The sequence below is a fragment of the Mustela nivalis genome (genome assembly GCF_964662115.1).
Source record: "Mustela nivalis genome assembly, chromosome: 6".
Taxonomy (NCBI): Eukaryota; Metazoa; Chordata; class Mammalia; order Carnivora; family Mustelidae; genus Mustela; species Mustela nivalis.
In genome coordinates this window covers 107,426,539-107,452,350 of record NC_139025.1, presented here as the reverse complement: position 1 = coordinate 107,452,350, position 25,812 = coordinate 107,426,539, and the positions used below count along the sequence as shown (strand labels likewise).

The window sequence follows — 25,812 nt, the reverse complement described above, 5'->3', positions numbered from 1 at the left end:
ATTTTTCCTGAGTTTCTGATGGCAAGATTTTTCAGTTTTGTTTTTTGTTTTGTTTGTTTTGTTTTTTAAGTAGGCTCCACGCCCAGTGTGGAGCCCAACGCGGGGCTTGAACTCACGACCCTGAGATCAGGACCTGAGCTGAGATCAAGAGTCGAAGCTTAACCGACTGAGCCACCCAGGCGCCCCTTCAGTTGTTTTTTGTTTTTTTGTTTTTTTAATTTTAATTCCAGCATAGTTAACATACAGTGTTATATTAGTTTCAGGTGTACAACATAGTGATTTAACAATTCTATGCATTATTCAATGCTTGTCAAACTAAGTGTACTTTTAATTGCCTTCACCTATTCCCCCCATTCCTCCGTCTCCATCCACTTCCCTCTGGGAAGCATCTGTCTGTTATTTATGGTTAAGAGTCCATTTTTGGGTTCGTCTTTTTTTCTTTGTTCATTTAGTTTTGTTTCTAAAATTCCACGTATGAGTGAAATCATGCTGATTGGCTTCCCTGGCTTATTTCACTGAGTGCTATACTGTCTAGCTCCATCCATGTTGTTGCAGATGGCAAGATTCCATTCTTTTTCATGGCTGAATAATATTCCATTGTGTATATACCATGTATCTATCCATTTGTCTATTGATGGACACTTAGTTTGCTTCCATAATTTGGCTATTACAAATAATGCTGCAGTAAACATAAGAGTGCATGTATACCTTTGAATTAGTATTTTGTATTCTTTAAGTAAATACCCAGTAGCATAATTGCTGGGTCGTAGGGTAGTTCTGTTTTTAATTTTTTGAGGAATCTCCATATTGTCTTCCACAGTACCTGCATCAGTCTGCATTACCACCAGTGCATGAGGGTTCCTTTTTCTCCACATCCTCACCAAGTCTTATGTTTTAGAATTTAGCCATTCTGACAGGTGTAAGGTGATATTTCATTGTGCTTTTGATTTGCATTTCCCTAATGATGACTGATGTGGAGTATCTTTTCATGTGTCTGTTGGCCATCTGTATGTCTTCTTTGGAGAAATGCCTGTTTATATCTTTGTCTTCTGCCCATTTTTAACTTTTTTATTTTTTAATTATTTATTTACTTAAAGGGGAGTGAGTGAGCAAGCGGGAAGGACAGGGAGAGGGGATCTGAAGCAGAATCTGCCCTGAGTGCAGAGCCCAATGTGGGGCTCAATCCCAAAACTGTGAGACCACGAACTGAGCTGAACCAAGAGTCAGACACCCAACCGACTAAGCCACCCAGGCACCCCTTCTTCTGCCCATTTTTATTTGGATTATTTGTTTTCTTGGTGTTGAGTTGTAGAAGTTCTTTTATATATTTTGGATACTATCCCTTTATCAGATATGTCATTTACAAATATCTTTTCCCATTCAGTAGGTTTTCTTTTAGTTTTATTGTTTCCTTTGCTGTGCAGAGCTTTTTATTTTGATGTAGTCCCAATAATTTATTTTTACTTTTGTTTCCCTTGTGTCAGGAGATAGATATGTCTCCTGACATATCTGACATAATAACAAAGATGTTATTGGCTGATGTCAGAGAAATTATTGCCTATGCTCTCTTCTGGTATTTTTATGGTTTCTCACATTTGGGTCTCATATTTAGGTCCTTAATCCGTTTTGAGTTTATTTTTATGTATCGTATACAAAAGTGGTCCAGTTTCATTGCTTTGCATGAGCTGTCCAGTTTTCTCAATGCCATTTGTTGAAGAGACTTTTTCCTGTTGCATATTCTTTACTCCTTTGTCAAAGATTAATTGACTATATAACTATAGGTTTATTTGTATGTTTTCTATCCTGTTCCATTAATGTATGTCTCTATTTTTATGCCAGTATCATACTGTTTTTTCTTTTTTTACTTTAATCTCCACACCAAACATGGGGCTCAAACTCATGACCCTGAGATCAAGAGTGGCATGCTCTTCTGACTAAGCCAGCCAAGTGCCCCAGAATCATACTGTTTTGATTACTACAACTTCTGTAATATAATTTGAAGTCTGGAATTATGAGACCTCCAGTTTTGTTTTTCTTTTCCAAGACTGCTTTGGCTATTCAGTATTTTTTGTGGTTTCATGCGAATTTTAGGATTGTTTGTTCTAACTCTGTGAAAAATACTGTTGGAATTTTGATAGGGATTGCATTATATCTGTAGATTGCTTTGGGTAGTATAGACATTTTAATAATATGTTCTTCCAATCCATGAGTGGGGAATATCTTTATATTTCTTTGTGTTGTCTTCAGTTTCTTCAGTTTCAGTGCTTTATAATTTTCAGAGTACAGATCTTTCATCTCTTTGGTTAAGTTTTTTTCTAAGTATTTTATTATTTTTGGTGCAACTGAATCAAATGTATTTTTTAAATTGTTAATAGCTCCAAAGAATATAAACGAATGGGAACAAAGTCTTTTGTAGCAATTCGAGGGCAGTATGAGGTACTGGTAGGAAGAATGTAGACTTCAGAGCCAGATAGACATGGATTCCATTTCCTGCTTCTGTCTCCCCATGCTAGTTGTAACTAACACCTTGGACAAAGTCCTTTACTTCTCTTAGCCCCATTTTCCCTATCTGGAAAATAAAAGATAATGCTTATCTGTTAGATTTGTGGGTAAGAACAAATAATGTTAGTACTTAACCCAATGTCTGACATGTACTAAGTATTCAACAAAGGTTATTAGCACCTTTCCACTTTTCCTAGTTAAACATATGAAGCACTGAAAATGTGACTATTAATTGGGTTTCTTTATATTAAATCTCATTTTATTAAATGAAAAAAATATTTCCCTTCTTTTATGTTTAACTGTACAATGCCAGAATGGTTTCTTTGTCTTGGGTATACAAGAAAACAAGATGTGCTTTAAGGTCTGATGAAACATTAAACATAGAGGTCTCCATTAAACCAAGTTATTTCTATTCCTAGTTCAAATGTTGACTATTCCAAGTTTAAAAGTTAAAACCTACCATATTATAAGTACCTTTTCATTAAAAATGTTCTTATTTCACAGAATACACTTACTTCACACTCAAAGTTCTCAGGATTTTCATTTTTCTCCTTTAAAATGTTTATTATAGTTTAATGAGGTTTTAGGGAACTTAATTTACCAAACATCACCTTTTCTTTTTTTAACATTTTTTAAACTTTAACATAAATATTTCTTGAATTTGAGATTTCAGGGAATATAATCCTATACATTATTTACTGTTTAAAATTCCATTTACTGAGAATAATGGATACATTAATTAGATCTATCCAAAATGACAGAGGCAGTTACTCAGATACCATGTAACATAACAAGTCTGTGTACAAGTAACATTTTTCCATTAATGATTCCTTTCACTCTTGTGGTTTTTCCTTCTAGATAACTATGATTAAGCACCTTAGAAAGTTGAGGTAATTTCTTCCTGTTTATTTTTCTTAAAGCAAAGCCAGCCAGCACAAGCCTCTCCAAGTAGAAGACAACCTGGGAATAGTGAACGTAAACGAAAGGAACCTCGAGAAAAAGATAAAGAGAAAGAAAAGGACAAAAATAGCTGTGTCATTTTGTAACAAGTGTTGGATTCTGTTGGATGCATCTATATGTCTTGAGAAACAAAACCACAGGAGGAAAGGAAGAAAAACCGATAAATACCGTCTGTGCCTGATTTCCCAATGGATTTTGTTCATGTTTTTCAGGGGAAAGGTTGTTAACTTAGTTACAATCAGACTTTTTCAAGTCACACAGTACACTCTTTATGAGCTGGAGTTTCATGTTACAAGTTGGAAATGCTGTGTGTTATCATTCATGAAAAATACTGCACTTGTAGCCAAATAAGCAAATCACAGCAAATTTTGTGTCATAGTGACATTCATAACTCATATCAGTTAGTAAGCTATTTTATCTTCTGTTCTAACAATGAATAGAGGTAACTTATTTTGTCTGATTCCTTCCTGAAATCTAAATATTAGCACAATAGTTTCTGAAATTAATTTTTACAATGTTAAATTATGATCTAATTCAAGAGAAACCAGGGATTTAATATAGGGATGTAAAAAAGAAAAAACAAAAACAAACAACAAAAGAACCAAGACGAAAAATAACAGAAATAAATAGCCCTTAATCCTGCATTGGACTAGTTCAGCCCTTGAACAGCTTTACCTTTCTTTAGGAATGTACATTTTAGATATTATCTTGAGAACTGATAATGGAGTTTGGGTTTAATTTAGATAGAAAAAACAATTTGTATTTCTTTTCCAATAGCAAAGAATTGCATAACAATAATACTCATTCTATCAAAATCAGATATTAATGACTTTGTAGTGTTGTGAAATTTTGAGGAATTTTGAAATCTTTAATATAGGTAACTTGTACTACAGTTACTATTTATTGACAGTGTGATAACTGAGTATAAGAAGGAAACCACAGTGGATGCTAGGCCTTGTAAATATGGGTTGTAGAAAAACAGATAGTTCAGTGTCTACCTTTTTCTAGAATTACCTTGAACCTTAAAATTTAAATCATGTTTATTTGCTGGAAAATTAAGTATACTTATTAAAGCCAACAAAAAAGCACATTTCTGAAAGGAAGTTAGAAATAATCTCTGAGACTAGTGAAAAGGCATTAATAAAAATCTGTTTGAAAAATAGATAAGACTTAGGAGGTAAAAGCAATCAGATTTTTTTTTAACTTATGGGAATTAAATAGACCTATAACATCTTGTAGTGTTTATAGGATTCAGAAAGAAATATTTATTGAACTTTATTATGAGGCAACACATTTTTTCCTGTATTTCTACTATCCTTAATAGTCCTTTTTATATGCTTTATATTTAAAAGTTTGTTTTAGTTATTTTTGAAGAGACTATTGCTGCTCCAAGTAGTTACGTGATTTACATTCTAAGCCTCAGTAAATTTGTTTAAGAGCTTCTTAATCTAACCTGAGCATCCACTTGGAGAATGTTCTTGGGATCTAGGGTGACAATAGACTACTAAAAACTGTGGTCTAGAGTTCTTAAGCTATGTCCTTAACATTCTCCATGATCCAAGACCATTTATAGGATGGGTCTATATATAAAAATAAAAAGTAAAGTCTTATTTATGGAAGGAATTATTCTAAGGGAAAAATCCAGGGTCAAGCTGTATCTTTTATGTCATGTCCTTCTGTATTGCATGTGTAGTTATGTTATACCATTTGTTTACTCCTTCAGATTTCCCATGCTAGCATGATAAATCATCAGAGAACCTGTTTGGGGTATAAAACTTTGATATAGAATATTTGGTGAGTCTCTAGTTAATAACCTAAAATATGTATACATTGGTAAAGTAATCAGATGTACTACAGAATTCTCTGTTGGCTCAAGCAGGTTGACCTTAGGCCAAGTTTACTCTTGATACCACTCTATTGGTTGAAGGAGGAAACTCAAACCTCAGGGTTTGTTTTTCCTAGAATAGATAGTAGTGACAGTGCACTATATTTTAATAAGAAAAAGCAAAACAGCAAACCCTGAGAAATTTTAAAAAGCATATTTGAGGCATATTTTTCCATAATTATATACTTATCTATTTATTACCCTTGAGAAATATATGTGTAAAAGTTATTCTTCTGTTATTTGTTACTATCTTCTTAATTTGTTCCAAAGATAATACTGCCATTCTGCATTCCCTCTGGAAGAAAAAAACTCACTCAAAACCAGCAGTGCTGCTATCAGATAAGTAGATGTCAATGTATACTTATGTCAATGTATACTTATAAAAAAATAACTTAAAAAATGTAATGTGTTTGTTAATTCAACCTTTTTTCTATGTAATATTTCCAAGTTAAACTTTCTTACATTCCTGGACTTCAGTTTGATATACCCAGAGTAATAATGATAAAATGTTTGCTTTGATTACTGTGAGGAAAAAATCAAATGTTCAGTTCTATTAAAACAGACTTCTTGGAGATAACTGGTTTTCCATCCTTGAAGGTTAGAGCTATTGTGTCTTTATTTTCTTATATTTTGCTCAAGGCAACAAATTATACATTCAGACGTTTCATTGCTGGTTTGGGTACATTGGAATTTGATAGTGGTATAGTCAAGTCTTTCCTTCAGTGTTTTGTAGTACTTGAAAATTGTTACATGAATTGCTAACAAGATAGAACTTAAACATTTTTGTTGTTAATCTTTATAGGCTAGATTAGGGACACGTTTGCATCAACCAGTCGCTGTTAGATTTAGCAAAACAGACATGAATGAGTGAATATATGGTCACTACACTTTCTTGTATTTTCAAAAGCTATTCCTGAAGTTTAGTGACCAGTCTTCCTTACAAATATGAAAATTGTCCTGATGTGTAATCCCATTAAATTAACAATGCTGTGATTTACAATAGGTTATCAACACTTAGAAGTATTTGTGTGTGTTTATCTGTGTGTTTCTGAAGCAAGGATCCGTTGATTTTTATTAACAAAAGAATCTGGGAACTTTCCCTCAAATTTAAGAATTACCATTTAAGAATATACACACATACATATGTACATACATACACTAAGCAGTTTGAGGCAGCTAAAATTGGCATTGGCTGCTTAGGGGACCAGTGTGTTTAGGGGAAGTAACTTCTTCCATGTTTCAAGGTGTCATTTAGCAGTGGAATGAGGCATAGATTTAAGTTTAGGATTAGGTTTTGGAATATATTTTGTTTTAGTGTCTCATATTTCTAGTATTTGACAATTTATCCCATACTATGTTTCAAATTCTTCCTCATACTTCCTGATCTTAGCTTAATCAAACAAGTCAGTATCAGAGATTAGTTGACTGAACCATTAACCATTAACCATTTTGTACTTGCACAAAACCATAGTACTTTGTTTTTACTGAATCACCAGCTCAGGTCACTAAGAAAGATCTTGAGATGAAAGAGGACTCGAAGTCAAATAGACATTTAAGGAAAGAATTGTTATAGTTCCTATATTAATGTTGGCATATGAAGTGGATATCGGTAAAGTCCTACTGGAGAAATATTCAAGGCAAGATTTTCCAGAATTATCCTCAAACTCATTTATTTAAAAAAAATTCTTTTAAGCAAAAAAGCAAATTGATTATTACATTTCATTTAATGTCCCATTAAATATACAAGTTTTTAAAATATAATGGAAAACTTAACAGGCTTTACCTATCATACAACACTTGGGCATACAACTTAAACTATCACTGTAAACTTACTAATGCTTGATAAAATAAGATGGAGGCATTAAAAATAGTACAAAATTTGTATTTTAAGGAAATACAAATGGGGAAATGTGGAAGTCTGAACTGTTTTAGGTCTAAAAAAATCTAGATTTTATCTTTCCAGGGGCAAACTTTCTGTGCCTCACTTTATTTTAAATATGTAAAAGATGCTCATTTTTTTAGTGCTTTATACTCCTGAATAAAGGACATAGTATAAGCTCAGAATATTACTTAAATAATAATAAATATTATAGTTTTTGTTCTTGAGTGTAGAGATCTTTTTCCCAATGACAATATTTCTTAAAAGTCAGTTTTTTTAATGCTGTTAAAATTTGTAGAATTTATCTTGTCTTTGAGTATGGCATCATCTCTTCCCAAAGTGTATTTTATGGTTGCTTTTCTGTTCTAATCAAAGTTGAGAGGATTTTGAGAGTTTAAAAAGCATTTAAAGTCTATTTTTCTTTCATGTATCTAAATATTTTAGATTCTCTTTGCCTTTTCTCCATGGAACAAAGTACAGTGATATCAAGTTACTAATGCATATATGTAAAGTTTTGTGCATGGATGGAATTCATTTAGGTCTGTTAAATACTGTCATTTTTAGGGCTATTTGAATTATTTCTGTTTTTAGTATAAAATGTTATTTGATAATGTGCAGATTAATTCCTTTTAGAAAGTGACTAAAAATCAGAATCCTTCGGTCCTCTGAAAATATAGTGTTTTTTTATTTTGTTTTTTCTTTTTTTTACTGATATCCAATATTTCCGTAGCTGCTGAGAAAATCTTATGAAGAACTGAGGTTACTTCTCTGAAGTAACACTTTAAAACAAACTGAAGTTTAAAATCGAAGCCTTCTTGGCCAAAAAACTGCAAAACAGAGAAAATGGAGTCTGAGGGACAGATTGCAGGACCCAAGTAATTTTAACTTCTTTTGAAGATCTATCTAAATTTTAATTAACAAATATCTGTTAATACCAGTATCTCTGCTATTAGAAATTAGAGTTTAATACATTGTGAATATGTGTATGTATTTTTACATAAAGTATCCTAGTTTCTAATTTCACTTTTCTGATTAAAAAAGTTAAACTCAAAAAACTAGGTCAAAGTTTTCAACAATAGCTGAACGATTACCAAGTTCTGCTTTGTCCTATTGTCCTGAGATTTAGACTTCTCTTCTTATAACTGGTATTTTTGAGAACATGGTACTATCCCAGATAAGGTATTGAAATACTATGGCAGAAATATAAAACCTAAACTATAAATCCCTATAGATTTAAAAGACAAAAAGCTCTAGTATTATTCTATAATGTGTCTGTTTGATATTAATTTTAAGAATTTTTTTGAATCACTTAATAATGTCATTAACTTAAAAAATTTCATACCCTTCCTCACTGTAATATCCTGTAGTTAAAGAATGCACAAAGCAAAACTCTTTTGAAGGTGATCCTGGCTTTTTGGGTCTAGTGGTCACACCTTTAAATAGGAAGTCAGGAAACTGAAATGCCCATTTAAATTCCCAAATCAGTGACCTGTCCAAACGGACATTATCACTAAAATACCACCATAAAGTAGTTCTAACTAACAGTATGTTTAAAGACTAAGATTGGCATTTAATCTTTGAAGATGTCTGGTATTCTCAATTTTGTCAGTTTTTATTCCTTTTTACATCTTAGTTGTATGAGGTAATCATTTTTTTCCAGAGTACATGGGATATTATAGCTTTACAGATTTTTAAAGATGGGGATTTGAAAAATGGTTTTTGTTAAAAAGCAATTTTCCTCAATAAAATGACAACCACTGTTTTCACAGACCCACACATGACAAGTAGGACAATATGATAGAAGACTGATGTATGCTTGCTACACAACAGTCAGCAAAAGGGATAATCTTCACTTGTACCTGAAAGTCATCTCCTAAAGTTAGTGCATGTGAGTCTTTTTCCTTGAATTGTGCAGAATAATTGGATGTGGCCAGTTTCGGGGGGAATAGCAAGTGAAATAGTACCATGACTACAGAGCAAGTGATCTTGAAATGTAGTAAGAAGAAAAAAATTTTCTGCCTCCACTTTCATGTCCTACTACTGGGGTCAGGAAGTTGCTATGACATATCATAGATCTCTTGTGTTAGGCCAAGACTGGCCAATTGAAACAGAGTTCTTAAAGAGTTTAAATATATAGTGTATGAACGCTTGTTCTTTCCTCCTCTTCTTTGCTATCTTAATGCCCTTTCTACTTCTAAATAATTCATTTTGCTCTATGACCAGCTTTAATTGCAATTTGAGAGTAATAGTGACCATAGAGATGGATATAAAACAGCATTGAAATACATTTTTCAAGTGACACCTAAAAGTATCTACCCAACTTAGAATTGAACTGAATTTCTATGAAAGAAAATTAATTGGTTTTAAATGCTAATTATGTTTTAACTATTTAATTATAAAAACTATGTCTTAAGGTTTGAAAGTTTCACTTTTGGAGAATATTCCTTTAAAAAAGGCATAGTGACCATAGATGGGAAAGTATAAAATATTTATGACAGAATTATTCAGTATTATTCAACATTTAATTTCATGTTTGTTATTGTACCACAAGGATAGTGTCATTCTTGGATTAAAATGTTGGATTTTTTGTTAATGTACTTAAAACTGTAACCAGTGATAACACCTTTAGTATTTTTTATTATAGATTATATTTTATTTCAATAAACTTTGATATTTAGACCAAACAGTCTTTCTGCTATGTATATTCATCTCATTAAGGTACTTCTTACAAAGTGGGGAAATGGAGAGATGGGGAATTGACATACTGATTCACATTTATCTAAGATTAACTCTTAGATACTTGGACTAATTTTTTTTTTTTTAAGATTTTATTTATTTATTTGACAGAGAGAAATCACAAGTAGGCAGAGAGGCAGGCAGAGAGAGAGGAGGAAGCAGGCTCCCCGCCAAGCAGAGAGCCCGATGTGGGACTCGATCCCAGGACCTGAGATCATGACCCGAGCCGAAGGCAGCGGCCCAACCCACTGAGCCACCCAGGCACCCCATACTTGGACTAATTCTTTTTTTTTTTTTTTTAAAGATTTTATTTATTTATTTGACAGAGAGAAATCACAAGTAGGCAGAGAGGCAGGCAGAGAGAGAGGAGGAAGCAGGCTCCCTGCTGAGCAGAGAGCCCGATGCGGGGCTCGATCCCAGGACCCTGAGATCATGACCTGAGCCGAAGGCAGCGGCTTAACCACTGAGCCACCCAGGCGCCCCACTTGGACTAATTCTTGATTAAAGACAGATTTTTATCCATTTGAGGCAATGAACAACAACAAAAGAAACCTCTAAACCATACAATAGTTAACTACCTGATTCCAATGGTAGATTCATTATATCTGATACTTTTACCCTCTTGGAAGACTAAGAAGCTGAGAAAGGATTGCTTTATCTTTATACCAAGCCAACCCTAATGTAAAGTTTTTGTCCAACAATTTAATGTCCAAACTGGCTAATGTCTGACATCTCTATGAAAGTTTTCTTAGACACCACAGCCCTCTAAGCACAATTAATCATTACACATGTTTTGTTGACTTCCCCTTGTTATAGCACTTAAGCTTTTAAGAACAGGAATCAAATCTTACTCATCTTGATTTTCTTGGCACATTACATGATCATTGGCACTTGAATATCCATTTAGAGGAATTTTTAAAGTATAGTTATTGCTTGCTTATCCTTTACATAGGTAAATTGAATTACTGAATTGGTATTCTCCTATAGCATTAAAATTGTATAGGGGTGCCTGGGTGGCTCAGTCAGTAAGGCCTCTGCCTTCCGCTCAGGTTTGATTCTGGGGTCCTGGGATGAGCCCCACATTGGGCTCCCTTCTCAGCAAGGAGCCTGCTTCGCCCTCTCCCTCTGCCCCTCCCCTCCTTGTGCTTTCTCTCTCTCTCTCTCTTTCTCTCTCTCTCTCTCTCTCAAATAAATGAAATCTTAAATAAATAAATAAGTTACATAGATAGAGGGAACTCAAATTCCTAATCCTTTATCCTGGCCCCTGATTTTCCTTGGCATCATCCTGCATTCTCCCAGAGTCAATGAAGAATGCTTAGGAAATAGTAGCTTCAACAAAACTAGACTAAGTGGCATGTTCTTCCCTTTTTCATACCTTCCCTTGCAGGGTCTCTTTCCTCACTATTATCCTATAAAGTAGCACCTATTAATTTGTTGGAACTGAGATTTAAAGCCAAGCAGTCTGACCCAAGAGACTGTGCTCACAAATATATCTGGAAGAGGGCATAATGGTCTAGGCCAGGTCTGTGTTCAAATTCTGACTTCAAATTCTGACTTTTGAAGTCACATCTGTTTCAAAACTGCAGAAATTTGAAAAATCGGGCCATTTTTGTACTCTCTAGTCTTAGAGCAAGTTAATACTACATAGACTGTTTTCTTACCTCTAAAATGTATACCTTGTTACAAAGTTTAACAATATTATATATAAAGTATAAGATATATAACAACCACTCAATAAATTGTAACAATTAATAATAGACTAGGGGAAACTTCTTTAACCAAGCCAAGAACTTTAAGAAGAAAGGCTTTAAGGAGCATAAGAAGGCTACTTAAGCCTCAAAAGCAAACATATTTCTGTTTTCTCCAAAATACAATGCTGATCCTGGTATAAGGGCTGAGACTGACCTGGACTCAGAATGATCCATAGTGAAAAATGTGCAACAGGCAAACTTAATACTTAGAATAATAATTAATTCTAAAACTGTGGCATGTTCTCCTTGAAGACTAGTTTGGTTATTTATTTATCAAGAATAAAATATACCGGGAGACCCAGGCACCTAGACTTTAGAGGAAGGACCATATTTGAACTAAAGCTGTGACATTACATTTTAAGAGTAAGCACAAGTTGGGAGCAGAGGACAAAGAGTCAACCAGACCAAAGTCAGCACCTTCAACAAAGTCAGGGTCAGGGAAGAAAAAATAATTCTCCTTCTATCCTTGTAAGTTCTTAGCTTGAGGCCCCTGTGACATAAGACAGATTAGTAAGAAAAAAACATTAACATGTATACCTCATGTATACTTGGAAGCTAGGGAAAGATGCACCAACTCTCAGAATTTGCTTAGAATTCAGGCTTAAGATATTGTTATATATAATATATATATTATATTACATTATTATTCAGATAAAGATGAAAGAAGAATATCGAGATCCGGTCAGGGGAAGTAACCAGGCAAAGTACAGTAAACAAAAGAAAGTTTTGTTTGGCATATTAAAATCTTTAAGTTGGTATCTTCTCCACTGACAAGACTCTCATGATTTAGTCATTCTCTTTCTGAAATAAAGATTTCCTTTATAAATTTAAATTTCCATTATGAAAGGGTAATTTCTATTCTGTTTTCAGAACTCTTGTGTTTGAAAGGGTAATTTCTATTCTGTTTTCAGAACTCTTGTGTTTGCTGTTTCTCAAAATAATCAGTTCAAATTAATACAAAAGGCATATTTTGGGGTGGCATATTCTGTTAGCCTTCAGGCAACTCGAGCAAAGGCTGACACATTACCTTTAAAGAATTCTTTTTGTTTATCTTTTTAAAGTAAGCTCTAGGCCAACAGTAGGGCTTGAACTCATGACCCCAAGACCAAGAATCTCAAGCTCTACTGACTGAGCCAGCCAGAGGCCTCTAATGAAGTCTTCATTGTTTGTCTGGACTGCCAGCTTTACTAAATAAGTCATTATAAATAAATGGTGATAAGGTAAATGAAATACAATAGCCCCTAAATCCTGGCATTCCACTGAATGTCCTAGTCCTTGGAATGGGGAGCTTATAAGTTACTACTAACTATTATAACAACCATACTCTACATTTATTAGGCTGTTACTACATATCAGACATTGCACTGTTTATCTTATTATTAATCCTCATAACAGTTTTAGGAGACCTAAATTGTCACAGTTAAAGGAACAGAAACTTAGAAGACCATGAGACTTTGCCAAAGGTCACTGCTACTGGCAATTTTGATACTTAAAACCTAACCTCTCCAAGTCCAAAGACTGTTCTCTTACTTCAAAATTATGTTAGCAGTCACACCTTTGCATGCCATTCTTGACTCCTTTAATGTGGAGAGTATCAGTCCTCTTAGACTTAAGTACCTGTTTAAGATGTAGGCTACCCTTGACAGAATCTGAATCTCAGCATAGGGAGACTACAGGAAATCCTTTAAGGTCCCATTCTGGGGGGCATCTGGGGGGCTCAGTGGGTTAAGCCTCTGCCTTTGGCTCAGGTCATGATCCCAGGGTCCTAGGATCAAGCTCCACATCAGGCTCTCTGCTCAGCGGAGAGCCTGGTTCCCCCCTCTCTCTGTCTGTTCCTCTGCCTACTTATGATCTTTGTCTGTCAAATAAATAAAATCTTAAAAATAAATAAAGTCCCATTCTGGAACTAAGCATTTGAAACCTCGCCTCATCAGTGTTTTTGTTTTTTCTAGTTGGGGTGGCACTGGGGTACTAGATCATCCATTAAAAGGTCAAAGATTATGGCCTGAAATTTTCTGAAGCTTCTCTCTCTGTGCTTTTGATTTACCAAAAGAATAGTTTCTCTCAAATTGAAAAACTGCCACTGTCTAGAGGTGGTTTATTCTGCAGATAGGATTCGGAGGCCAAATTAAAACATACCTTGTTTGGGACCCCTGGGTGGCTCAGTTGGTTAAGCAGCTGCCTTCGGCTCAGGTCATGATCCCAGCGTCCTGGGATCGAGTCCCACATCGGGCTCCACATCGGGCTCCTTGCTCAGCAGGGAGCCTGCTTCTGCCTCTGCCTGCCATTCTGTCTGCCTGTGCTCGCTCTCTCCCTCTCTCTCTGATAAATAAATAAGATCTTTAAAAAAAAAAAACATACCTTGTTTATATTTAATCACTGCCTTTTAGATTTATACCCCTTTATAAAGACTTAACTCCACAAAATTTAGTATGTTTTTGCATACCTAATGTATTCTAATGACTGTGTTCCGTATTAAGCCACTTCTTATATTTCTGAAATTTCCACCTACATTTCAGGTATCCAGTAAAAAATTTAAATCTGGGATCAGTAAGATTTCTAGATGTCATGGTGTTATTCTTACAGTTAGGTCTGTGATCCATTTCAACTTAATTTTTCTTTTTTTTACTGAATAAATTTGATGTGTAACATTGTGTAAGTTTACAGTGAACAGCATGTTGATACATTTATATATTATGATTGCCACCATAATGCTATTTATCACATTACATATCGTATAATAGTATTGTCTGTAGCCATTGTACTGTGTATTAGATATGTAAGTCTTATTTCCCACTTGTTAAAGTTTGTACCCTTAGACTATCACTCTTACCCCTGTCCTCTGATAACCACCATTTTATTTTGTTTTCTACATGTTTAATTTTTTTTAGATAAAACATAAGTGGTATCAAACAGTACTTGTCATCCTTTTATTTATTTCACTTAGCATGATGTGCTCAGGATCCATCCATGTTGTCACAAATAGAATGATACCTTCTTCATGGCCAATTAATATTTTATTTTGTTTATGTACCACATCTTTTTTATCCATTCATTTGTTGATAGGCATTTGGGTTGTTTCTGTAGCTTGGCTATGGTTGTGTATAAAAGGTTGTGTATAACAGTGTGATAAACGTGGGAGTACATTTATGTTGTCAAAATCTTCTTTTCATTTCCTTTGGGTATATGCCCAAAAGAGGAATTCCTGGATTATATGGTAGACCTATCTTTAAGTTTTTAAAGAACCTCCATATTGTTTTCCATAGTTTTTTTGCCAATTTACACTTCTACCAATAAAGTATTAAGGCTTCCCTTTTCACCACATCCTTGCCAACACCTGTTGTCTCTTGTCTTCTTAATGATGGCCATTTTTTTAAAAGATATATTAATTTGAGAGCGAGAGAGAGAGGGTGGGGGGTGGGCAAGGGAGAGAGAGAATCCCAAGCAGACTCTACACTGAGCCTGACTTGGGGATCCATCCCATGACCTTGAGATCACAACATGAGCCCAAACCACAATTCAGATGCTTAACCGACTGTACCATACAGGTGTCCCTTGATGACAGCCATTCTAACATATATGAGGTGATATTTCTTTGTGGTTTTGATTTGCATTTCTCTGATGATTAGACATGTTGGCCGATTTTACAATGTGTCTGTTGGCAAGTCTGATGATGTTTTTTGAAGAAATGTCTAAATAGTTCTGCCCATTATTTTTTTTTTAGAATTTATTTATTTATTTGACAGAGAGAGATCACAAGTAGGCAGAGAGACAGGCAGAGAGAGAGAGAGAGGAGGAAGCAGGCTCCCCGCGGAGCAGAGAGCCCGATGCAGGACTCGATCCCAGGACCCTGAGATCATGACACGAGCCGAAGGCAGTGGCTTAACCCACTGAGCCACCCAGGCGCCCCTGCCCATTTTTTAATCAGATTTTTTGTTGTTGAGTGAACTGAGTTCTTTATATAGATAGTGACCCCTTATCCAATATATGGCTTGCAAAAATTTCTCCCATTCTGTTTCTTTTCATTATGTTAATTGTTTCTTTTGCTATACAGAAGCTTTGAGTTTGACATAATCCCATTTGTTGATTTTTGTTGTTGTTTGCATTTGGCATCACTCTCCACTCCCAAATTATTGCCGATACAAATGTTGATGACATTTTCCCCTACATTTTCTTCCCAGAGTTTTATGGTATCACAACTTATGTTTAACTCTTTGATCCATTTCAAGTTAATTTTTGTGAGTGGTGTGAGAACAGGGGTCCAATTTCATTGTTTTGCAAGTGTTTATCCAGTTTTTCCCACACCATTTGTTGAAGAAACTATCTTTTCCCCCATTGGGTATGCATGGCTCTCTTGTTGAATATTATATATGCCATGATTTAATTCCGGGCCGTTTGTTCTGTTCTACTGGTTAATGTGTCTATTTTTGTGCCAGTACCATACTGTTTTTATTACTATGACTTTGTACTATACTTTGAAATTTGGAAGTATGATGCCTCTGGCTTTGTTGTTCTTTTCTCAGAATTCTTTTTCTATTTGGGATCTTCTATGGTTCCACATAAATTTTAGGATTGTTTCTTCTATTTTTGTGGAGAATGCCTTTGGAATTTTGACAGATTGTGTTCAATCTATAGAAGGCTTTGGATATGGCCATTTTAACAATGTTAATTTTTCTGAACATGAAATGTCTTTACATTTGTTTGTGTCTTCAGTTTCTTTCAGCAAGGTTATTATTATATAGATCTTTCACTTCCTTGGTTAAATTTATTCCTAAGTACTTTATTATTTTTGGTGCTCCTGTGAATGGGATATTACTCTTTATTTCATTTTCAGATGCTTCATCTTTATGTAAAGGAATGCAATTAATTTCTGTATGCTGATTTTATATCCTGACACTCTACTGAAATTGTTGCTTAATTCTAAGAGTTTTTTGACTGGTTCTTTGAGATTTTTTCTACATAGGATAGTATTAGTACATAATGACAATTTTACTTAGTCTTTTTTGATTTGGATGCCTTTTATTCCTTTGTCTTGCCTACTTGCTCTAACTAGACTTGTAGTACCATATTGAATAGGAGTGGTAAAGGTGGACATCCTTGCCTTGTTCCTAATCTTAGGGGAAATGCTTTCACTTTTTTCTCCATTAAGTATAATGGTAGCTGTGGGTCTGCAGTGTATGACCTATTTATTATATTGTGGTATGTTCCTTCCATACCCAGACTGTTAAGGGTTTTTATCATGAAGGATGTTGTATTTTGCCAAATGTTTTTTCTGTACCTATTGAGATAATCATGTGGTATTTATCTTTCATTTTATTGCTGTGATGTATTACATTTACTGATTTCTGTGTGTTGACCCATCCTCTCATCCCAGGGATAAATTCCATATGGTCATGGTGTATAATCTCTTTAATGTGTTCTTGAATACAGTTTGCTAATATTGTTGAATTTTGCATCTATATTCATCAAGGATATTGATCTGTAGTTTTTCTTATGACATCCTTACCTGGTTTTGGTGTCAAAGTAATGCAGGCTCGTTGAATGAGCTTGGAAGTGTTCCCTCCTCCCCCCTGCAATTCTGAAAGAGTTTGAAGAGGATTGGTGTTAATTCTTTAAATGTTTGGTAGAATTCTCAAGTGAAGCCATCTGGTCCTAACATTTTCTATGTTGAGATTTTTTGCTTACTGATTAAATCTATTTCTTCCTGATTCAGTCTTGATAGCTTGTTTCTACAAATGTATTCATTTCTTCTAGGTTATATAATTCATTGACATATCATTGTTCACAGTAGTCTGTAATGATTCTAGTATTTCTGTATTATCGGCTGTAATGTCTCCTCTTTCATTTGAGTCTTTTTTATTCCTAATTTCTTTAGTTATTGTAGCTAAAGGTTTGTCAGTTTTGTTTATCTTTATCTTTTTGAGGAACCAGTTCTTAGTTTTGTTGACCCTCCTATTGTTTTTCTGATCATTATTTCAACTCTGATCTTTATTATTATCTTCCCTCTGCTAACTTTGATTTTAATTTGGTTTTATTTTTCTAGTCACTGAAGTGTAAAGTTAGGTCATTTATTTGTGATCTAATTTCTTTATATATATATTATATTCCCATATATTGTATAGTAATTTCTATATAAATAGAATTTTTTAAAGTAGGCTCCATTCCCAATGTGGGGCTTGAACTCACAACTCTGAGATTAAGAGTTGCATACTCTACTAAGCCAGCAGACACCCCTCTAAATTTCTTAATATACACATTTATTGCTATAAACTTTTCTGTTGGAACTGCTTTTGCTGCATCTCAAAATACTTGATCCATTTTGTTTTCTTTTTGTTTTGAGATGGTTTTAAATTGGCTTTTTGATTTCTTCTTTGACCCCATGGTTGCTTAGAAGAATGTTTAGTTTCCACATATTTTCTACATCTTCTCACTTTCCTATTGTTGATTTCTCCTTGCATACTACTGTGGTCAGAAAAGATATTTGGTATGGTTTTGATCTTAAATTGTCTAAGATTTGTTTTGTGGCCTATATGATCTATCCTGTAGAATGCTGTGGGTGCGTTTGAGAATAATGTGTATTCTACTGTTGTTGGATGGAATTTTCTATATATGTCTAAGTCCATTTGTTCTAAAGTGTGCTTCAATTCCAATGTTGCCTTGTTGATTTTCTGAATGAATGATCCATCTATCGTTGATAGTGGGGTAGTTAAGTCCTCTACAATTATTGTCTCTCCCTTAAGATCTATTGTTAATTGCTTAATATGTTTTGGTGCTTAGAGCATATATATTCATATATATTTATGACTTATATATTCTTGCTGTATTGGACCTTTTATCATTATATAAACAAGAGACCTTTGTCTTGTTACCCTTTATGCCTTGAAATATATTTTGTCTAAGTATGGCTATGCTTGCTTGTCTTCTTTTTGTTTTTGTTTGGAATATCGTCTTTCATCCTTTCACTTTGAGCCTATGTGTGTCTTTAAAGCTGAATTGAGTCTTCTCTTAGGCAGTAGATAGTTGGGTCTTTTTTTTTTTTTTTAATACATCCAGCCACTTTGTGATTTTTTTCATGGTATTTTATGAAAAGTGCCTCTGCTGCTACATTTTCAGATAGCAAGAACCTAATAAGATAAGGCTGCTTTTACTTTTGATTGGAGTAGTTCACCAGGTTGGTAGTTAGGAGCCTTCCTTTTGTTTCCCAGAAAGTGGTGCTATAGCAAAAAATTTTTAAAGTTCTTTAACCAGAGCTGACTCACCACCAAGGTTGGGAGTGCAGCATTTAAGAAAAATTTAAAAGGCAAAGAGCTGCAGCACAGTGGGGGTAGTACTTAGTACTTGTGGCTTTGGTTGTTTGCCCACAGCCCAATAGAGGAATTTTCAAGTTGGGGTCAGGGGCTCCCAGAAGTCTGTGCATAGACCTCTTGCCTCCGGAAGCAGACAAAAGAGATGCTTTGCTTCAGTCGTGATTGCCTACTACCCTTCCTTACTCTCCTCTCAGTCACCACAGACTCCATGAGGAGACAACTGGTCCCTCCAGCTGTAGCACTTACGGCCAGGCCAACCCCGCTCATCACATTCACCCTCTGACTCCTCTGCCAGAAAGTTCATGCTGGCTCAGTGCCACACCCAGCCTTCTCTGCCATCACTGCCTCCGCAGCCAACACCTGTTACTGCAACCTCCTCCGCAGTCCAGTCCACCGTCAGGTGCATGTCTGGATCTCACAGGTGTCCTGTACGCTGTGCAAAGGCACTTCACTTTTTTTGGATTTTTAAAAAGTTGTAATTCCTGTGTAGTTACCATAGTGTTACATTAGTTTCAGGCGTACAATATAGTAAATGCAACAGTTCTGTGCAGGACTCAGTGCTCATCATGCTGCGTGCGCTCTTAATTCCTTTCACCTGTTTTACCCGTCCTCCCACCCTCCTCCCCTCTGGCAACCACCAGTTTGTAGAGAACAAAACTCTTAACTCTAGAGAAGCGTTAAGAGTCTCTTTCTTGGTTTGTCTCTTTGCTTCTTAAATTCCATATGTGATATCATATAGTATTTGTCTTTCTCTTATTTCACTTACCATTAGACTCTCTAGTTCTATCCGTGCTGTTGCAAAATGGCAAGATTTCATTCTTTTTATGGCTGAATAATATTCAATTATATATATATAATATATAAATAACATATAATGTATATATGGCTATATTTATATAATGATATTTATATGTATATTCTCAAGTTGGACAAAAGGGAAATATATATATGTATGTATGTATATTATCTTCTTTAACCACTCATCTATTGATGGACACTTGGGCTGCTTCCATAATTTCGGTATTATAAATAATGCTGCAATGAACAAAGAGGTGCATATATCTTTTCGAGTTAGTGTTTTTGTATTTTTGGGTAAATTACCATAGTGGAATTACTGATCCCATGGTAATTCTATTTTTAATTTTTTAAGGAACCTCCGTACTTTTTTCCACAGGGGGTATACCAATCTGCATTCCCACCAACAGTTCAAGAGTGTTTCTTTTTCTCCGTATCCTCGCCAACACTGGGTATTTCTTGTGTTTTTGAATTTAGCTATTCTGACCGGTGTAAGGTGATATATCATTATGACTTTGATTTGCATTTCCCCGATGAAGAGTGATACTGAGCATCTTTTCATGTATCTGTTAGCCATCTGGCTGTTTTCTTTGGAGAAATGTCTGTTTATATCTTCTGTCCATTTTTCTTTTTAAAGATTTATTTATTTGACAGAGAGAGAGATCACAAGCAGAGAGGCAGGCAGAGAGAGAGAGAGGAAGAGAAGCAGGCTCCCTGCTGAGCAGAGAGCCTGATGTGGGACTTGATCCCAGGACCCTGAGATCATGACCTGAGCCGAAGGCAGCGGCTTAACCCACTGAGCCACCCAGGCGCCCCAATTCTGCCCATTTTTAAATTGGATTATTTGGTTTTGTGGATATTGTTTTAGAGGCTCTTGTATTTTGGATACTAACCCTTTATCAGATATGTCATTTGCACATATCTCCTCTCATTCAGTGGACTTTTTAGTTTCATTATTTTCTTTGCTGTGCAAGAGCTTTTAATTTTGATGTAGTCCTAAAAGTTTATATTTGATTTTGCTTCCCCTGCCTCATACCTAGAAAGATGTTATAGCCGATGTCAGAGAAATTACTGCTGTGTACTTTTCTAGGATTTTTATGGTTTCAGATCTCATATTTAGATCCTTAATTCATTTTGTATTTTTATGTGTGGTATAAGAAAGTGGTCCAGTTTTCCCAACCCCATTTGTTGAAGAGACTGTTTTTTTCCCATTATATATCCTTGCCTCCTTTGACAAAGATTAGTTGACTACATAATCATGAACTTCTTTTGGGTCCTCTGTTCTGTTCCATTGATCTAAATGTCTGTTTTTATGCCAGTATCATAATGTTTTGATTACTATAGGTGTGTAATATATCCTGAAATTGGAGATTCTGATACTTCCACTTTGTCAAAATTACTTTGCTATTCAGGATCTTTTGTGATTCCATACACATTTTAGGATTATTTATTCTTATTCTGTGAAAAAATGCTGTTGATATTTTGATAGGAATTGCATTAAATCTGTATGGACATTTTAACAATATTTGTTCTTCCCATCCATGAGCATAGAATTATTTTTGTGTCATCTTCAATTTCTTTCATCAACCTTATGGTTGTCAGAGCACAGGTCTTTCACCTCCTTGGTTAAGTTTATTCCTAAGCATTTTATTTTTAGTACAATTGTAAATGGGATTATTTTCTTGATTTCTCTTTCTGCTTCTTCACTAATAGTGTGCAGAAACTTAACAGATTTCTGTATATTGATTTTGTATCTGTGATTTTACTGAATTCATCTGTCAGTTTTTTTTTTTTTTAAAGATTTTATTTATTTATTTGTCAGAGAGAGAGCGAGCGGGAGCAAGCACAGGCAGACAGAGTGGAAGGCAGAGTCAGAGGGAGAAGCAGGCTCCCTGTGGAGCAAGGAGCCCGATGTGGGACTCGATCCCAGGACGCTGGGATCATGACCTGAGCTGGAGGCAGCTGCTTAACCAACTGAGCCACCCAGGCGTCCCTCATCTGTCAGTTCTAATAGTTTTTTGGTACAGTCTTTCAAGTTTTCTATATATAGTATCATGCCATCTGTAAATAGTGGAAGTTTTACTTCTTCCTTACCAATTTGGATGCCTTTTCTTTTTGTTGTCCAATTACTATGGCTAGGATTTCTAGTATTATGTTGAATAAAAGTGGTGAGGGTGGACATCCTTGTCTTGTCCCCAATCTTAGAGGAAAAGCTCTCAGTTTTTCAGCATTGAGCATGTCAGCTGTGGGTTTTTTACATATGGCCTTTATTATGTTGAGGCAATTTCTTTCTAACCCTATTTTGCTGAGAGATTTTATAATGAATGGATATTGTACTCTAATGCTTTCTCTGCATTATCAAAATGGTCATATGATTTTTGTCCTCTCTCTTGTTGATGTATCACATTAAGAATATTGAACCAGGGGGCGCCTGGGTGGCTCAATGGGTTAAAGCCTCTGCTTTCAGCTCAGGTCATGATCCCAGGGTCCTGGGATAGAGCCCCATGTTGGGCTCTCTGCTCAGAGGGGAGCCAGCTTCCTCCTTTCTCTCTGCCTCTCAGCCTACTTGTGATCTCTGTCAAATAAATAAATAAAATCTTTTTTTTTTTTAAGATTTTATTTATTTATTTGACAGAGAGAGATCACAAGCAGGCAGAGAGGCAGGCAGAGAGAGAGGAGGAAGCAGGCTCCCTGCCGAGCAGAGAGCCCGATGCAGGACTCGATCCCAGGACCCTGAGATCATGACCCGAGCCAAAGGCAGCGGCCCAACCCACTGAGCCACCCAGGCGCCCAAATAAATAAAATCTTAAAAAAAAAAAAAAAGAATATTGAACCAGGGGCGCCTGGGTGGCTCAGTCCTTAAGCATCTGCCTTCGGCTCAGGTCATGATCCCAGGGTCCTAGGATGGAGCCCCCCATCTGGCTCCCTGCTCAGCAGGAAGCCTGCTTCTCTCTCTCCTACTCCCCCTGCTTGTGTTCGCTCTCTTGATGTGTCTCTGTCAAATATATAAAATCTTTAAAAAATATAATGAACCATTCTTAAATCTCAGGAATAAATCCCACTTGACTGTGAGGAATGACTGTTTTATTGTATCATTGGGTTCAGTTTGTTAGTATTTTGAGGATTTTTGCATTTATATTCATCAGAGGTACTGGCCTGTAGTTCTTTTTGGAGTGTCTTTATTTCATTTTGGTATCAGAGTAATGCTGGCCTCATAGAATGAATTTGTAAGCTTTTCTTCCTTTTCTAATTTTTGGAAAAGTTTGAGAAGAATAGGTATTAACTTTTCTTTAAATGTTTGGTAGAATTCACCTAGGAAACCATCTGTCCCTGGACTTTCGTTTCCTTCCCGATTCAGTTTTGGAAGATTGTGTTTCTAGTAATTTATCCATTTTCTTCTAGGTTGTCCAGTTTGTTGGTATATACTTCTCATATTTTCTTGTCATTCTTTGTATTTCTTTCATGTTATTATTTCTCATTTCATTTCTGATTTTGTCTTTTTCCTTTTTTAAAAATTAGTCTGGCTATCTAGTTTGTCAATTTTGTGAAGAACCAGCTCCTGCTCTTATTGATCTGTTCTCTTTTTTTTTTTTTTTTTTTAGTTTCTATTTCTCTTATTTCGGCTTTAATCCTTATTATTTCCTTTCTTCTGCCAGTTTTGGGTTTTGTTTGCTTCTTTTTCTACCTTCTTTTGGTTGTTTGAGATTTTTCTTGCTTCTTGAGGTAGGTCTGTATTGCTGCAAACTTCCCTCTTTTGCTGCAATCCAAAGATTTTGGATGGTTTGGTTTTTTTGTTTTGTTTTGTTTTTTTCATTTGTCTCCATGTATTTTTTTTATCTCCTCTTCACTTTCTTGGTTGGTTCATTCACTGTGCAGTAGCATGCTATTTAACCTCCATATATTTGTATTCTTTCTGTACTTTTTCTTGTGGTTGATTTCTGAATCCACAGTGTTGTGGTCAGAAAACACAACTTCATTTTTTTTTTTTTTTTCACAACTTCATTTTTAGCCTCGCATGTGATCTCCTCTGCAGAATGTTCCATATGCATTTGAACAGAATGTGTATTCTATATTTTAATGTTCTGCTGGTATCTGTCAAACAGATTAATCTGTTTCAATGCATCATCCAAAGCCACTGTTTTCTTGTTGGTTTTCTATTTGGATGATCTATCCATTGATGTAAATGGGGTATAAAAATCCCCTACTATTACTGTATTATTATTGATTAGTTCCATTATGTTTGTTATTAGCTTCTTTGTTTTTGGGTGCTCCCATGTTGGGTGCATAACTATTTACAAGTGGCATATCTTCTTGTTCAGTTGTTCCCTTTATGATGATATAGTGCCCATCTTTGCCTCTTGTTACAGCCTTTGTTTTAAACTCTATTCTGTCCGGGGTGTCTGGGTGATGGATATTGGGTAGGGGATGTGTTTGTGATGGTGTTGGGTATTGTGTAAGACTGATGAATCACAGACCTCTACCCCTGAAGCAAATAACATATGTTAATTTTTTAAAAAGTCTATTTTGTCCAGTAAAATTATTACCACCCCAGCTTTATTTTCACTTCCATTTGCATGATGAACACTTTTCCGTCCCTTCACTTTCTATCTGCAGGTGTCTTTGGTTCTGAAAGGAAGTCTCTTGTATGCGGTGACGGATAGAATTTCCTTTCTTACCCATTTTGTCACCCTATGTCTTTGGACTGGAGTGTTTAGTCCATTTACTTTCAAAATAATTATTATAGGTATGTACTTATTGCCATTTTGTTATTTGTTTTCTGGTGGGTTTTTTTTTTTTAAGATTTTTATTTATTTGACAGAGAGAAACCACAAGTAGTCGGAGAGGCAGGCAGAGAGAGAGAGAGGGAAGCAGGCTCCCCGCTGAGCAGAGAGCCCGATGCGGGACTCGATCCCAGGACCCTGAGACCATGACCTGAGCCGAAGGCAGCGGCTTAACCCACTGAGCCACCCAGGCGCCCTTTCTGGTGGTTTTTATAGTTATTTCTTCTTATGCTCCTTCATAGTTTCCTGGCTTTCTTTACAGATACACCTAGATTCCTTTTCCTTTTTTTTCTTTGCACATCCCTGTTTTTCTATGTGTGGTTACCATTAGCTCGATACGATACCTTATGCATACAGCAGTCTGTATTAAGTTTATGCCGCGTAAGTGTGAAGCCGATCTTTACTCCCCCTCCTCCCACTTCCAGTCCTTTTATTTTGTGATCCCTTGACGAATTTTTATAGATATACTGAATTTTGCTGCTTTTGTGCTTCCTACTTTTCTTCTATTTATGGTCTTTCCTTCCTACTCAAAGAGTCCTCTTTAATATTTCCTGTAAGACTGGTTTATTGGTGATGAAATTCTTTAATTTTTGCTTATCTCTCCTTCTATTCTGAATGATATAGTGCTTTGCTGGATGGAGTATTCTTGGTTACAGGAATATTTCTTTCAGCATCTTGAATATATCATGCCATTCCCTTCTGGCTAGAGGCACTTTCTGTCCCAGCTATGGATGTCTGATGAGTTGTACAATGAAGGGGAGAGAAAAAAGAAAGGACCCACACTGCCTTATGATGCTTGTGTCCCTTAAGTTCATTTTTCTATATGGTGTTCTATTAGTTCAGTCCTATTTGTTGAAAAAATTATATTTTCCCATTTAATTATATTGGCACTTTTGTCAAAATCATTAACTAAACGTTCAGGTTTTCATTGTCTGGATAATCTTAATCTATTGTTCTATCTTTATGTCAGTACCATAACATCTTGATTCTTGTTGCTGAATAAAATGTCTTGAAGTCAGGTAGCAAGAGTAATTAGAATTTTTTCTACAACTTCAAGGTTGTTTTGACTATTATAGTTCTTATATAATTGTATTTTTATATAACTTTAAAATATTGCATTTCTATATAACTTAAAAACGAACCTGCCAATTTCTTTAAGAAAAGCCTTATGGAATTTTGATTGGGATTGTTTTGAATCTGTACATCAGTCTGAGAA

The 25,812-nt window shown here is 35.3% G+C and overlaps 1 protein-coding gene across 6 annotated transcripts in view; it reads left to right on the top strand.

Annotated features, from left to right (window-relative positions):
* Positions 1 to 9,910, top strand: part of MINDY2 (MINDY lysine 48 deubiquitinase 2) — a 75,011-nt gene extending 65,101 nt beyond the window's left edge. For 2 of the 6 annotated variants that reach the window (XM_082733758.1, XM_082733761.1), the window contains one exon: positions 74 to 9,910. In XM_082733758.1, the coding sequence (XP_082589884.1) occupies positions 74 to 124 (51 nt within the window). In that variant the 3' untranslated portion in view covers positions 125 to 9,910. Of the gene's footprint in view, positions 1 to 70 lie in introns of all 6 variants that reach the window. The other 4 variants (XM_082733757.1, XM_082733760.1, XM_082733759.1 and 1 more) reach the window with 2 other exon arrangements.
* Positions 9,911 to 25,812: the final 15,902 nt, after the last annotated feature.